The 14625-nt window shown below is 35.9% G+C and overlaps 1 protein-coding gene and 1 long non-coding RNA gene across 8 annotated transcripts in view; one reads left to right on the plus strand and one right to left on the minus strand.

The window, feature by feature from the left end:
* Nucleotides 1-14625, plus strand: part of MAK (male germ cell associated kinase) — a 33091-nt gene that overhangs the window by 12084 nt on the left and 6382 nt on the right. For 5 of the 7 annotated variants that reach the window (XM_026114872.2, XM_026114873.2, XM_026114876.2 and 2 more), the window contains 7 exons: nucleotides 18-189; nucleotides 3853-4020; nucleotides 5893-6213; nucleotides 7418-7608; nucleotides 8812-8942; nucleotides 10570-10701; nucleotides 12622-12696. In XM_026114872.2, coding sequence (XP_025970657.1) covers nucleotides 18-189; nucleotides 3853-4020; nucleotides 5893-6213; nucleotides 7418-7608; nucleotides 8812-8942; nucleotides 10570-10701; nucleotides 12622-12696 — 1190 coding nt within the window. The remainder of the gene's footprint in view (nucleotides 1-17; nucleotides 190-3852; nucleotides 4021-5892; nucleotides 6214-7417; nucleotides 7609-8811; nucleotides 8943-10569; nucleotides 10702-12621; nucleotides 12697-14625) is intronic. The other 2 variants (XM_026114874.2, XM_026114875.2) reach the window with 1 other exon arrangement.
* LOC112992028 (uncharacterized) lies at nucleotides 5270-10575 on the minus strand. The gene is made up of 2 exons (XR_003261429.2): nucleotides 9843-10575; nucleotides 5270-8939 (listed from the first exon to the last, which is right to left on the minus strand). It is a non-coding gene; the product is annotated as an uncharacterized LOC112992028 (long non-coding RNA).

The raw sequence follows: 14625 nt of genomic DNA on the forward strand, positions 1-14625 counted from the left end.
TCTTTCCATTCCCATAGGTACCGTGCTCCTGAAGTTTTGCTAAGATCATCAATTTATAGCTCTCCTATTGATATATGGGCAGTTGGCAGCATAATGGCTGAACTATACACACTAAGACCTCTTTTCCCAGGGACAAGTGAAGTAGATGAAATCTTCAAAATTTGCCAAGTATTAGGGACTCCAAAGAAGGTAAGACTTTTGGAACACTTCACATAATAATTAAAAAAAAATCAAATGAAATAAAGTGATTAGATAATGTTGAATTTATCTCACTTTCAGAACATACATATAAATTATTATTTTAGTAAGTTTCCTGCAGACTTAAGGTTTTCTCTTGCTCCAGTATTGTATGTGCCACATTCATCTGGTCAAGTACGCTACAGGCCAGCGAGCTGCACCTACAAACCCTTCTGCAGAAAAGTCCCTGTTAAGGTTTTCTCAGCTGTATTTCTTTTTCTAAACTTCTACTGAGGCATGTAATACTAGTCTTTTGTCGTATCTTAGTGTCTGATCTATATTGTACTATTATGTGCAACCTTGCTCTCCTCTGTAATGAAAGCTAGATAAAATTGTGTAACTTAATTATCTAAAGCCACACATCTTAGGAAAAAGCCCCCAGACTTCCTAGGATTTCATTTGCCACAGCTGATTTGTTTTCCTTTCATGAAACCATAAATCTTTTAGGCTGGCACCCAGAATTTGTAGTTTGTAGAAGTTACTGTAAGTAAGACAAGTTACACTTTTCAAGTTATATTTTTTAAAGCATGAAAGGAACATTCGAGCTTGAACATAAATCTCTCATTATATATTCTTAACAATAAAAAGTAGTGGAGAAAAATGTGTAGTATTTTATAGAGAAAAATAATTATTTTCAGTTATTTCCTGAAAGGCCTAAATACTATTTCAAATCTACAAGGGAGATTTGGGTATAAAAATATGAAAATGCATAGAAAGAGCGTATCAAAATGCATAGAATTATATTTACTTCAGTTAAAAAGTTGTTTAAACAAATAGATATATGAACAAGCAAGAAAAGAATTTGTTTTATGTAACCAATGTTTTCTACAAGTAAACATGAATTGTTTTTACACCAACTAAATACACTCAGCTCTTTGAATTATGTTATACAACATTACTTGTGTTGAATAGCTGACTAATTCAAATATGAACTAATCAGAATGCAACAACTATTGAGACATACAGAAACACATGCAGATGTTTGGTAGTTTTATCTCCTTATGACAATGCTAAGGCATTCCTCAAGGAGATCACTGCTTACGAAAACTACTTAAATTTTGTGATGCGAATTACCACAACAAATACTACATTTGTTACCGGTGAAGTATTTTTCTGCATTCTGAAAAAGCACAAGCAATTATGTTGAAAGACCGTTTCTGCAGATAAAGTTTCACAAATAGTATGTTTTTCAAATGTACCTTTTCATTCGTTCCATTGTATTGTAATAAGTAATTATCGGAATTATGCCCAGAAGGTGCCTTCATTATAGTTTGCCTTCCTGTTAGTTGTCTTAAGTACGTAATACCATGCCATATTAATGACTTTGCATGTTGAGTTTTTTTAATGACTATTGTGGCAGACAACTATTTTAAGTAGTGGCTTATAACAATGTTACAGATACATTTCTGTTATCCTGTTCAAGAATTGGCAGTGATGATGCACTAAGAGTATGCTAATTTAATGAAAAAGCTAACGAGAGTCTGAAAAGGAGAGCTTAATGAAATGCATTTTCCTTAACTGAAGGTTTGCAGTGGTGAAATAATTCCAGATATATCTTTTTGAAAAATTGAAATGCATTCTTCATTTTTCAATTGTACTGCTTTCACTCTATCCCTATGCTTCACCAGTTCAACACTTAGCTGTTGCTTCTCAGATCTAAATGGTCCTTTTTTCCTTACCTCTGGCAGACAAAATGTCACCAACTCCAGTAACAGAGGGAGAGGCAGTGGAGAAGGACAGTGTCTACCTCTGTTCATTTACATGAACAAATTCTTCTCTGTGGTGGAATAGCAAGTCACCTGAAATCTTGAGATTAATTTATTTTAATCAGACTTGGTTTATAGTTATAATCAGGTTCTGTGATTACCATAGATTATGTTAACGGAGCTAAAATTGTAAGTTGTTTAAGTATATAAGATGAGTAAAGGCAATATGATGTGTTAAGACCAAATTCTCTCAAATCAATCTAACTTACTCCTTTAGCAGTGTAACAAGCTTTGTGGATAGAGAAGCAATATCATACACTGACTTCAGTAAGGCTTCTGATGCTGTCCCTCATAACATTCTCATCTGCATATTAATGTGAACATACTGTAGGATAAGTGCATAACCATTTGGAAAAACTTATTCAGAGCGTAAGTCTCCATGGTTCACGCTCAGAATGAAAGAGAGATTGCATAGGGCTCAGAGTGGTTCTGGATCTGATACAAATTTTCAGTTGTACTAAAGGCCTTCTGATGGAATAGATTTTACTTTTTAAATTGGCAGATAGCAGGCTGAGGAGGACTGTGTAGGTTAAAAGACAGGATTAGAATGCAGAATTTCTTATAAAATCAGCAATGTAGCCTTTAAAAAAACGATATAGCAGTGTGTAGAGTGCTATACTTGGGCAAGAGTAGTCAGCTGCATAAGTATCTGGGGATAACTATCCAGGTAACACTTCTGTAGAAAATGATGTAGGAGCTATAATACATTGTACACTGACAATGTTTTGTTGCAAGAAAGACAAATTCCATACCAGCATGTAAGAAACAGGAGTACAGTCTGCTGACTTACGAACTAATCTTTCTGGTCCATTTGCTACATTGTGTTCAGTTATAAGTTCTGCCTTTCAAGAAAGAAAAATTGGAGTCCAGAGAAGAGCAAAAACTTAAAAAGTCATGACCCACGAATCAAATTGTTTGGGCTTCTTTAGTCTATACAAAGGAAGACTGGAGGAAAGAAGAAGAAATGCATCTTCTAGTGCATAAAAAGGCTGCTCTAGAGAGAAAAGAAATAGTCCTTCTCAGCATCCATGGATGATAGGACCTTAGCAATGGTCTTATATTGCTACAGGAAAGATTTATGTTTTCTAATCATGAGATGAATTAAGCTCTGGAATAGACTGTTTAAAGGGGTTGTGCAGTGGCAGGAAATAAAGAGGTTTTTGAGACAAATACCAGTCAGGAAGGGACAAAGGTGTGGACTAGATGATCTCTTGAGGTCTTTCCTAATCCTGTGTTTTTGTATCCAAGTAATGCAATTATCAAGCAATTTAGGGCTTCATGCTTTACTTCTTGAGAGTTAGATGCATTAAAAAAAAAAAGTTTTCATCTAGTGGTCATGTTTTTTCCTGTTGCAGTAGTGTCTAGTTGTGATTTAATCACTGAATTTCTTAATGGTGAAATCAAGGGTACCTGTTACAGGCTGCATCATGGTTACCCAAACATGGTATACTGGATGGAAAGGCCTCACCTCTGGTATTCCCATAAAGGACATATATTGAAGTCAGCTGTTTGAGCTTATTTCAGTGGTATGTGTTACTGCTCGGGTACCGCTGCACTTTCTCCTCCTTCGGATAGGATATGTCTAAGTGCAGTATCCACATGGACAGTTCCACCTGTACCTACAGGAGAGCTTGAGGAGGACTGCCTTTGGAGACTGATGCTGCATTTATAGGTGTCATAGCAATTGCAATGAAAAACAAGAGTGTCTGTTGTCCACTATTTAGGAAGGAGCTACACAGACCAAGCGTGACTCAGGTTCCAGAAAACTTAGTTTGATCTAGTACCTCTAAGATATATAGTCTTAGTATTTTGGGGGTTTTGGTACTAATTTTTCTTTCCTTTTAAACAGAGTGACTGGCCAGAAGGATACCACCTTGCTTCTGCCATGAACTTCCACTTCCCACAATGTGTCCCTATAAACCTAAAAACTCTCATCCCAAATGCAAGCAGTGAAGCAATACAGCTTATGAGTGATATGCTGAACTGGAATCCAAAGAAAAGACCTACAGCAAGTCAGGTCTGAGCCCCTGAGTGATTAAGTATAAGACAGCATTGTCTTGCATTGTTAAGATATTTTAGATAAGGAAACAAACTGATTGTAGCAACGCTGCAGGTCAGAGAAAAGTCTTTGCATTTTGAAGGCCTGGGTGGGCGTGAGACTGAGTAGTGAGGAGAAAACGTTCTACATGTAGCTCAGTCAACTCTATAAGCTCTTAAGGTATTTCTGCAATGTTGTCTTCTATATTGGCATGTTCTGAAACTATCTTTATACAGGACAGATTAAAATCTGCAAATCTACAAGTTTCCTGAATTGTTACTGTATGTCACTTCTGCATGTTTCATTTTCCTCCCCTCTCTGTAAGAAGGGGGATATTGAAAAATAAGCTTTTTTTTAATAAAGCTGTAGATAGAAAGCAGTATGGAAGAGCTAAGGATTATTTATACTGTGAGATATAACAAACTGCACTAAGTGATAAGGGACAAACTTTGTGAAGAACTTACCTATGGGTCACAAAGGTCACAGTTTTTATCTCAGTTAATAAAAATATAAAGTATATATATTGCCAAGTACCAAAGATGTGTATGTTCTGTTGACTGTGAGTATTCATACCTAATGCAATCCTATTTAGAAGGTATAAAAGGGGACTATAGTTGGGAAATACAAAAAACATATTGAAAGGTATCATAGGCAGATGTAATGTAAGTGATTCAGAAATGGTTAAGCAGATGGTACAGAGTAGAGCAACCATTTCTCTTCACTTTTATAAAGCACTTCTGTTGTTAAAGTCACTGAGGTCTAACTGTAGTCCCGTGCTATAGATCTCTGCTTTCATAAAGGGCCATGTGGCATACTGTGTAAATAACCAGGTTTTGCTCAAGTGAGTTGTCAAGGAAGCAGCTGCAGCCGTTGTGTAATTCATAGCCAAAAGGGAGAGTTTAATGCACATCCATGGAAATGTGTACAAAGGCAGCAACTCTCAAGTGCAGCTGAGGCAAACAATCTCTTGAGAACTCTAACAAAGAGTAGGATTCTACCCAGGAAGAGTAGCATAGTGTATTATTATGATATAAGACGATTTAGTGTGTTAGCATGGTATGTCTGTATTGTGCATCTAGTGGTGGGTATGAAAAGGTCAGAGGAAAAAAAAACAAGATATGCATTGGCAAGGAAATGGACGCTGTAGTTTCCTAATAAACACCAGGAAGGCACAGCAAACACAGTGAATATGCTTCAAAGCATGTTAAACAAAACAAGAGAAAGTTGGTAATATGAAAATGAAGGAGAAATTTTAATCATTAACAAATTCTAATTGCAAAACCCAGACATTAATATTGAAAGGCAACCATCACACTTCTGTTAAAAAGAAAAGTCAGGCTGTTCATTGAGTAACAAGGAAGAATCAGGAATCACCAAAAGACAGTTAGGTTTGGAAGCGTGCAGTAAAGCCCTGAGGATTTAATATTGTAGTGGAGATTACATCTTTGGATGGAAATATGTTACTACATGAATGCAGAAATCCTCTTTAACTGAGTAAGCTATTTGTTTATTCTAAATATTTCTAGATTGGCTATTTCCATAATATATAAGCATTAGCTGTTAAGTATGCATCCCAAAAATCAAAGCCTACAAAACCTAGAAGTAAAAGAGGAAAAAAGTACATGACTGCTCTAACTTGTACAAGTGTATTCATCTTACTGAATTATACGAGAAGAGCTTAACATACAAAACTGACAGCTTTCTGTACATACTGTTTACATATGATCTCATTATGCATACATCTTGCATCTGTGCTGTAGAACTTCCTCATACGCTTCAAAAACCTGCTTAGATCCTTGATGTGGTTACTGAAATTAACTTTTTGAAGTATAATTGTATCTTCTTTTCCAGGCTTTGAAGTACCCTTACTTTCAAGTTGGCCAAGTTCTAGGACCTCCTTCACAATATTTGGAGAAGCAAACTCCTCTTAAACCAGTACAGCCAACAGAGCCAAAGCCAACTCTACCCAAACTGGAAGCTGTAGCCAAGCTAGAACTTCTGTCTTCACCTGATGTACCTGACAAAACACAGCCACAGCCCCTGTTAAAGGCTGACCACTCACCTCTCCAGCAAATTCAGTTGCCTCAGAATACAGTTAACCAACAAATATCAAAACAGCAGCAGCCACAGACACAACCATTTTTTCCAGCTCTCATTAAAAACTCATCACCAGTAAGTTGTTTTCAGTAATAGCTAATTTAGACAGGTGATTCTATTACAAGCTCTTACTATATACAACCAGTACATCCCTTGAAAATTGTCATATTCCTTATTAGAGGAATTATGAATAGATAATTAGGGATTAATTAAAAATTATAACAAAACCAGACATTTATTAAAATTTTACAGCACATCAGAAGAACAGATTGCTTGTAACAACAATGTATGCTTATGTATAATACCCTTTACTGACATATATGGTAACACGGTTTTAACAGCTATCACTTATTAACCTTTGAGAAACAATTCACAAAATATTGGTAGTATACATTAAACAAATGGAAAGCTAGAAATTCCTTTGCCTCATGCAAGAAGATACCTGAGAAAGCTTAGAGGCTTTTTTAGGACATTAGTTCTCTTACTACTGCCTATTAGTGAATAGCTACAAAGTGAGGAGCACCTGTAAATCACAGGAAACTCACCACTTCTTTTAAATTCCTGAACTTGTCAGAATTTAAAAGAAAGATTTTTAGCAAGATGCATATTAAACTTTGGTTTGAAATCTTAAGAGTATCTAAAATGTTTTTGAAATAAAAATAGAAAGGTGCCCTTCATTTGGCTTTCCACTCATGCTCACTGAACTACAATATGAAGTATGTTAAAAATAACAGATATTCAGAAGATACTGGAAAGCAAACTACAGTCGGGTGAAAGAACAGCTTTATAATCTAATTGTTTGTTTGGCAGAAAATGTTAAGGAAAGGCCTAACTGACTTCTGAAAGATAGATATACCTACTTTGGGACCATAGCAATTGGCACTCCAAACCTTGAGCATGATTGCCCTGAAGGGTCTGCACCATGCTACCCCACTCCTGACAGTTTATCTTCCACAGTCAAGAACACAGGCTCTGTAGTTCTTGTAGGTTCTGTAGCAGTAGAGCCTCAGGGCTGAATTGGACCTGCAAATAGAACATTAGCTTCACATAGATTTGGGCAATTTAAGGTTGACAATCCAGCTGAGCTACACTCAAAATACCTCTCGATGTTGTTATATGTTTTGTATCAAAATAATTCTGAGACTCAAACCAAAATACACACAAAACACAAGGGAAAAAATTCTCAAAGTTCTTCATGTGTATTCAGGAAGTGAACTAGATGTAAAATACAAAGTTTGAGAACTGAATTGAAGCTTTTTTTTTTCCTTATTTAAAACAGAAACAAGCAGCTAGTAGCACTCAAAATGGTGCAGTAGGTCTTAAAAGCTGCAGGAGACGATGGGGTCAAGCTTTGGTAAAGGCTGTGGACAGCCGGGATGACTTGGATGACACCGAATTTGGAATGTCATATTCAAAGAATCCTAGCATTGCACTGTTAAAAGAAAAGAAAAACAAGGAATGTCTTTTTAGGTAAGTCCTGTAATTATAAAATCACAATTTTCATGGTTCACAGTGTCCAGTAGATTTATGCATTGATAAAACAAATCTGCTAAAACTTAAGTCAATGAAGCTCTGCAAGGATGCAAAGAGATATATGAGCAGACCAGATTTGGGTGTGGTCGTGACATAACAACAGTAATATCCAAGCTGAATCAAATTTATTTTCAGGCACTTAAGGTTTGGGTGTTTGTCTTGTTTTTAAGAAACGTGTGTTTTACTGAAACTAAGTTAACTTCATTTCCTCTGTCACCTAAGTTAGGGAAAGTTTTGCAACACTTACCCACATTTCCATTTATTCAGTAGGCCAATTCTTAAACTACCCAGTTTTTCCAAGGGAGTCTTACTTACTTTGCACTTGTTCACAGCATGAGGTAATGAGGAACGGTGGCATATGCTGCCTCGTGTACTACTTGGATTACACAGTTTTCTCTGCCTTAATTCTTTTTTCATTGGTTTTGAAAAAAAATCTTAATGTAAACATTCTTTCTTTAAGAGATTAAGTGAAATTCATAGAAGAAAAACTGCTCAAAATGCCTTCCCCCCTTCCTTTTTGAGGAGTGATCTCACCTTTGCTTTTTTAATTCTTCTGCCTAATCTTATTTTCCCACTGAGCTCATTTAACAAAAAGACTTCTTACTATGGTGATGTGACTTGCTATTTTGCATATGTACTTGCATTATTGCTTTTTTTTTTTTTTTTTAAGTCTTTAGTTGCTTTTTATTAAAATTTTGATTTAAAGTCAAATTTTCCATTCATATGGACAGTTCCACTTTCATTCATTTCAGTAACTACCTCAATGAGATACAATCCTGCTTTTTTGATAGAATTTTCATAAATTAAAATACATCTCAAGTTTCCTCCATTTCCTATTAACTGAGGAAGAATTTAGGGTATCTGTATGAATTGGAAAAACAGTTTAAGCATTCAAAGAACACCATGAACAGTCATTAAATAGTGTTGGATAGACTTTTTTTTTTTTTTTTTTTTTTTTTTTTTTTTTTAAGTGCCAGTCAAACTCATGATGTAGGAGATTTGGCTGTTACTTTCAGGGAATAAATTGTACTGGTGAAGGCAGGATGAGAGCAGAGCACTGTACTCTTCAGGCTAGCGTCAGCTTGTGGTATTCTGAGCTGAAGTTTTTGGTTACGTTGTCTGATCATTTTGATTTTTCAGTGTGCCAGATCCAAAGGCTTCATGTTGTATCCAGTCAGGAGATGAAAACAAGGTTCCAATGCGAAATGATTCTGGAATATCAAATACATCAGCAAAACAGTACTATCTGAGACAATCAAGATATCTACCTGGTAAGGACATAAGTATGTTAAGGAAAATAAGCCATGAACAATCTACATGCAGTGCAGTTAAACTTTAGATTTCACACTGGATAATTTTACTTTTCATAACCTGGCTAATCTTTCACGTGTTGGATTAAATGTTTTGCCAGACTATACCTCACCACAACTGATGCAGAAGGTCCTGGCTATGTAGAGGTGAAAGAGAGATCAGCACTGCTTGTACAGCATAATAGTTCACAGGTGCTCTTATGATCACTAGCATATAAAACACTCTCAGCGATATGAATCTAAGATCTCTTGGACACCTCAGAGTATATTCTGATTGACCATTAGAAGGTTATCTGAGGACTGAAGAAGCTACCTATAGCCCACAGTTCTCAGTCTTGCAATATCTGGAGGCTTGGGGTTTTATTGGACTTAAAGTTCTGAAAAGCACAGTTGCTCTTTTTGGTAGGAAGTGTTTAAAAACATTGTCCACTCACACTGGTAGGAATTCATACACATGCTTCTCTTCACAAGACAGTCACTTTCCTTAGGAATAAATAGATAACGTAGTCTAAATCTGAGTGATTTTCTGAGTTGAATAACATGAAATGATATAATTGCTAGGAATAAAAATGGGAAGAGGCAGAAGGAAAAGGGAACATATCCTTCAGTTATTACTCTGTAATAAAATGATTTCCTTGGTGCCTTACTTACTATCTTTTCTTTATGTGATGGTTTGTGCAATTACAGTAAGTGTATTATGACTTCTACTGTAATGCGCATATAAGGACTTAGCTGGTTCACAGAGGAGTTCCTGATTGCCAGGCAAGGTGTTTTATTACACATTTCCCAGAATGTATCACTAATTTCCCAGGAATTCATTAGGCCAGCTGTAAGTCACTTCTTGAATGTCAGAAAGGATACCCAGAGACTCAAGAGTCTAAGTCCACAAAAAGTGTTTCTCTATCTAAAAATAACACAAAGAGAAAGTTAATGTCCATTTCTTATCTTTTTCAAAAAACATACTTCTAATGCTTCTCTCTTTTTAGTAGCTTTTTTCAAAGACAAAGGCATAGTTATAAAAAATAATATCAGCATTTAATCCAATAATAGCTCTAAGGAGCATATTTGTTATTTATCAGTATTACTCTTAGTCTGTCACCACTAGATCTGGGAGCTGCTTTCATGCTGTGTAATCCCATTAACTCTTTTAATGTTCCTAACATGCTGAGGTGACAAGAACCTCCTTGTCCTACTTCTAAACTTAACCATTGAAGAAATAGTTTATTTTCAGCTTGGAGAAGCCCAGTTTTTGATAGGTGCATTTAATCTGTGTTAACTATTTGAAAGTGAAATTATCAGTAATGAGGTTATGGTCTTATATAAACCAAATGACTATACTAAATAGACTTTAAAAGCTGTTGTCTTGAAAGCCTGAAAAAATTGCTTTTAAATAAATGTCTCCTGTTTTCATGGTTGCATTGTGAAATCTGATCAATGGGCATTGTTCTTTGATTCCTATTAATGGTGTTTACATTATACCACAAATAATTCAGTGTTTTACTTTTTTAAAAATGTCAAATTTTCATTGTTTGAATTTTTATGTTTGGAGACTGATTTTTACAGTATTTGACATAATTTATTTTTTAAGGTGTAAACCCTAAGAGTGTCTCTTTAGTAGCAGCTAGTAAAGAAGGATCTTATGGAACCTGGAACAACCGGTTGTTTTCTAAACCGCTAGGACATGTTGGAGGAGGACTGTCTTTCAACAAAAATAATACAGGTAAAGGTGTAATTAAAAACAGTCACATTGTATCACATCATACTTTATGCAGTTAATTTAGTTAAGGCCTTCTGGTTTAACTTCTACTGTCAGGCTTATCCTCTGTGCCTCCTTTTTTTTTCCCCTCTATTTTCATTACATACTCTTAAAATAACAACATTTTCAAATGTAAGCTACTTATTTTGCTTTCAGAGCATAATGAAAATACAGACTAGTTGTTCTTATAAAGCTCAGACAAGTTTTGTCCATAATCCTCTTAGACCCATTATCATATCCAGTTAATCTAAGCAACTAGTTTGACCTCATTACTGCTTGATCAGTGTGACATGGGACACTGTAAAACAGCAGTCCCACATGTGAACACAAGATATTGGGTGATAAGCTCATGTAATAAAGTTATTGCCTAACATCTTAAGTGTTTCTTTTAACAATCTACAAATCTCATCTTAAATACTTTGCTGCATGAAAAAATCCATTATTTTCAGCAAGGAACTTGCAACAAGGTGCCTTTCAGTACTACTTTGTTGTGTGAAAAACACCACTATTGCCATTTTATAGGGTTAAAATTAAGACTCAACCAAGTTAAATGGCTTACCTGAGAGTTCCCAGTAAGAAAACATCAGACTCATGACTTTAAAACACACCCACCCCTCTATCTTCTGACCACAAAACTCTTACACTCTACATAGTCCTATCACATTTGATTGAGAGGTTACCTAATTAACAGCTTAGGACCTATTGCCCAGCTGGCACAAATTGCTCCAAATGCATTAATAGCAATAAAGCACCTAGCCTAACCTGCTTGTACAAGGCAAATTTTAGGAGACTTGCTTATATGTAGATGCTGTATGCCTTTTTAACAGAACTTTAGTAGCTACACTGCACTGTCATCAAACCTGCTTTTCCCTGTAAGCTATCAATTGCTCATCTGAAACTATGTAAAAGAAATTAGGAAGTGGAAATATTATAGCACCTGTTAGAATTTTGTTGGAATTGAAGCAACTTAAGTAGTCAGGATATGTACCTCTTTAGTTTCAGAAATACAATATCTGTATGCCTGAGATTTAATTAATTTGTTCATAAAATACTCTTGAAAAGCAATGAGGCACAAAAAGACTGGGGGGCTTAGTTTCCAAATGTATGCATCAAGAGGTTAGGCATCTACCTACTGAACTGGACTGAAAAGAAAATCAGCTGAATTCTAATGGTCAAAAATCCTGCTTTTGTCCATGTGGCTTACTTGGGCTATCTGCTAAAAAGTTTAAAGAAAAAAACAACACAAAACTGATTATTTTGGATGTTTGAAAATACTTAGCATTATTTCCATCAGTATCTTAAACTGGATGTGCTGATATTTCATATAGTGGGGAGGCAACAACGTTTAAGACAGATGCCCACAAAAGCAGGATAGCTGGGGCACAAATCAGGGAAATGCAGCATGTGTAAACTATATGTATTCATTTTTCATATTAATTGGATTGAAAGTTGACACTGCTGTTTACAGTTTATTTAACTAAATTTGGGTTAAGTGCCTACATTTTTTTCCTTACCCACAACATTGTCCTAAGATGAAATAAGTTAGCAACAAATACTTCTAAACACTTTCTTATGAAGAATTACAAGGTTATGATCAGTCAACTTGGCAGATATGCCTGAGTGCTTAAACTTGTGTGATTTATGTATTTGTGTGACTACAGTGTGACTGCATTGTTGGAAAATCACATTTTGGTTCCATTATTAGAAAGGACTTTGTAAAGTAACTAGTTAGAGAATAATACTTCCCACTTGTGAAAATGTGGTAGTGAAATTCTTGCTTCATTTTTTCCTCATTTCTATTACATCATCTAGCCAGATTCTTCACCCAGTTTTTCTAAAGTAGTCTTTCTGTCTTTTTCCTCCTTTCATCTTCCTTCTCTACAGAAGAGAACTTAATTATACCAATCGAAAAACTATCATGCAAAGAAAGGTTGAATGAAAAATTAGAGGATCCAAAAGGTAATTTATAGCAATTATAGCTTGGTTCTTTGCATCTTTCATATTTATGTTTTATATTTGCTTTTTAAAATTGCACTTAAAATAGACTTAATTGCAGATTCCAGATTGTTACATACTTCATTTTCAGATGTAATACTATTTTGTCAAACCTTACTCTTTTTAATGTGACTGCTTTAGACCAAGACTCTCTGGGCTGAAGGAATTAAGACAGAGGATCTACTTAAAAATGAGTTATGCTTTAGCAACTATCTTTCAGTGACATGTAGAAGCAGGGAAACAGATGAAGTCAATCTTACTTATCTCAGGGTAAAGCAGCATGGAAAACTGGTTCCACTTCGAATTTTATTCTTTAGAGTTGTCAGCTGGATGAACTCAAGTAAAACATCCTTTATTTTTCTTTTTATACTGACAAAACTGGAACACACTTCTCTATCTGTGTTGAAACCAAATAAGATCAGTTCTTGATTTTGGCCTTTTAAAGGAAATGGGATCTTCACCATTAACTTCACTGAGCACAGAATTAAACTGTTATTGAAGAGGTGCTCTTACAGCAAAGGGAGGGGGGTCATTTCCCCCCACATGCGGACCAACTTTTGAGGACTGTCCTAAATTACACCATTGCAATCCTTTGAAATGTGAGAGAAGAAATTGAGTACATGTGCTTATTAAATTCCGTTAAAGAATATCTGAGTGTTCCAGTAAGTGACTGACTTTGTTCTGAACCCTTGGTGCTTGTTCTGTTTTAAGGGCAGAGAATATTTTATGATTGTAATTATAAGCCACAGCATATAATTGCACTGTTGCTGGATAACGGTGAAGAACTGGTTCTAAAGGAGAAGCGTATGAACCTCTGCTGAAGGACTGTTTGTTCACAATAGCATTTGTGACTTGCACCATTGACTGAATTCTGATTCTCCATCTATTACTGTTTTCTATTACTGTATTACTATTACATCTATTACTGCTGATTTCACAGTGCTGTGATTGCATTGATTTCAGTGGAGTTACAGAGTTTCTAGGCAGCCTAGTTTGTATGTAAACGCACTGTTCACTGCAAGCATTGTAAAGCTGCTGGAAAGTTTCACCTCTCCCACAGTTTCTGGCACCTCAGGTGCATAACTTCCTTTGCGATATACCTCATTGCAACCATTCATCATTTTTTCTTAACTTGCTGCTCACCTCAAATGATTTAATGACTACATCCTTTATGAAGAATCAGGTATGTGCGAGGCAGGGGCTACTGCCTTAGCTTATGCTTGCTGACATCATGGCCATCAGTATCTGCCTGTACACATGCTGCCAGACCACCCTGATGCCTGATGGGGATTCTAGTGAGAAGCCCTTCTTTTGTACAGCAGTGGTCAGAGGTAAGGAATGATTTATGGCTTGCTCTGCAATAGATTTAAAATTTTTATTTGGAGTTATTCTTTTGTTTTGTATTGACATGCCTTTTTCTCTCCCTTGTTCCTATCCAGCAAAAGATCATTCCTTCAGTTTCTTCCAGACTGTTCCTCCTGGCTGCCCTCTTCTAATTCCTGCAGAAGGGCTCGCAAAGAACATTGGACATTGATCAGTAAGAGGAGACAAAAGATGGCTGAGCAATTTTTGACAGGCAGCTTTGCTGAGCTGTAGATAAGAAGCAGGCAGAAGTAGTCTTTTTGAGATTATATTAATAGAGGTCTGCCATGTTTTTATTCTCAGACCTCAGGACTACAAGGAATACTGCTGCGCTGTCAAAGGACACCGATGAACCACTCCCAGTGAAATAATTAGGTATGAGAATTGGGGGGAAGAGGAGAATGTATGTGTGGGTATGTACATGCACAGGCAGGTGAATGAACCACTAAAACTGTGTTGTTTTTGTTCTTCAGGCACACTTCTGAAAAGGAAGAAAAAAGATTAAGAAGTTACATTTTACTGGAATACTTC

This window comes from Dromaius novaehollandiae, chromosome 2 (genome assembly GCF_036370855.1).
Source record: "Dromaius novaehollandiae isolate bDroNov1 chromosome 2, bDroNov1.hap1, whole genome shotgun sequence".
Lineage (NCBI taxonomy): Eukaryota > Metazoa > Chordata > Aves > Casuariiformes > Dromaiidae > Dromaius > Dromaius novaehollandiae.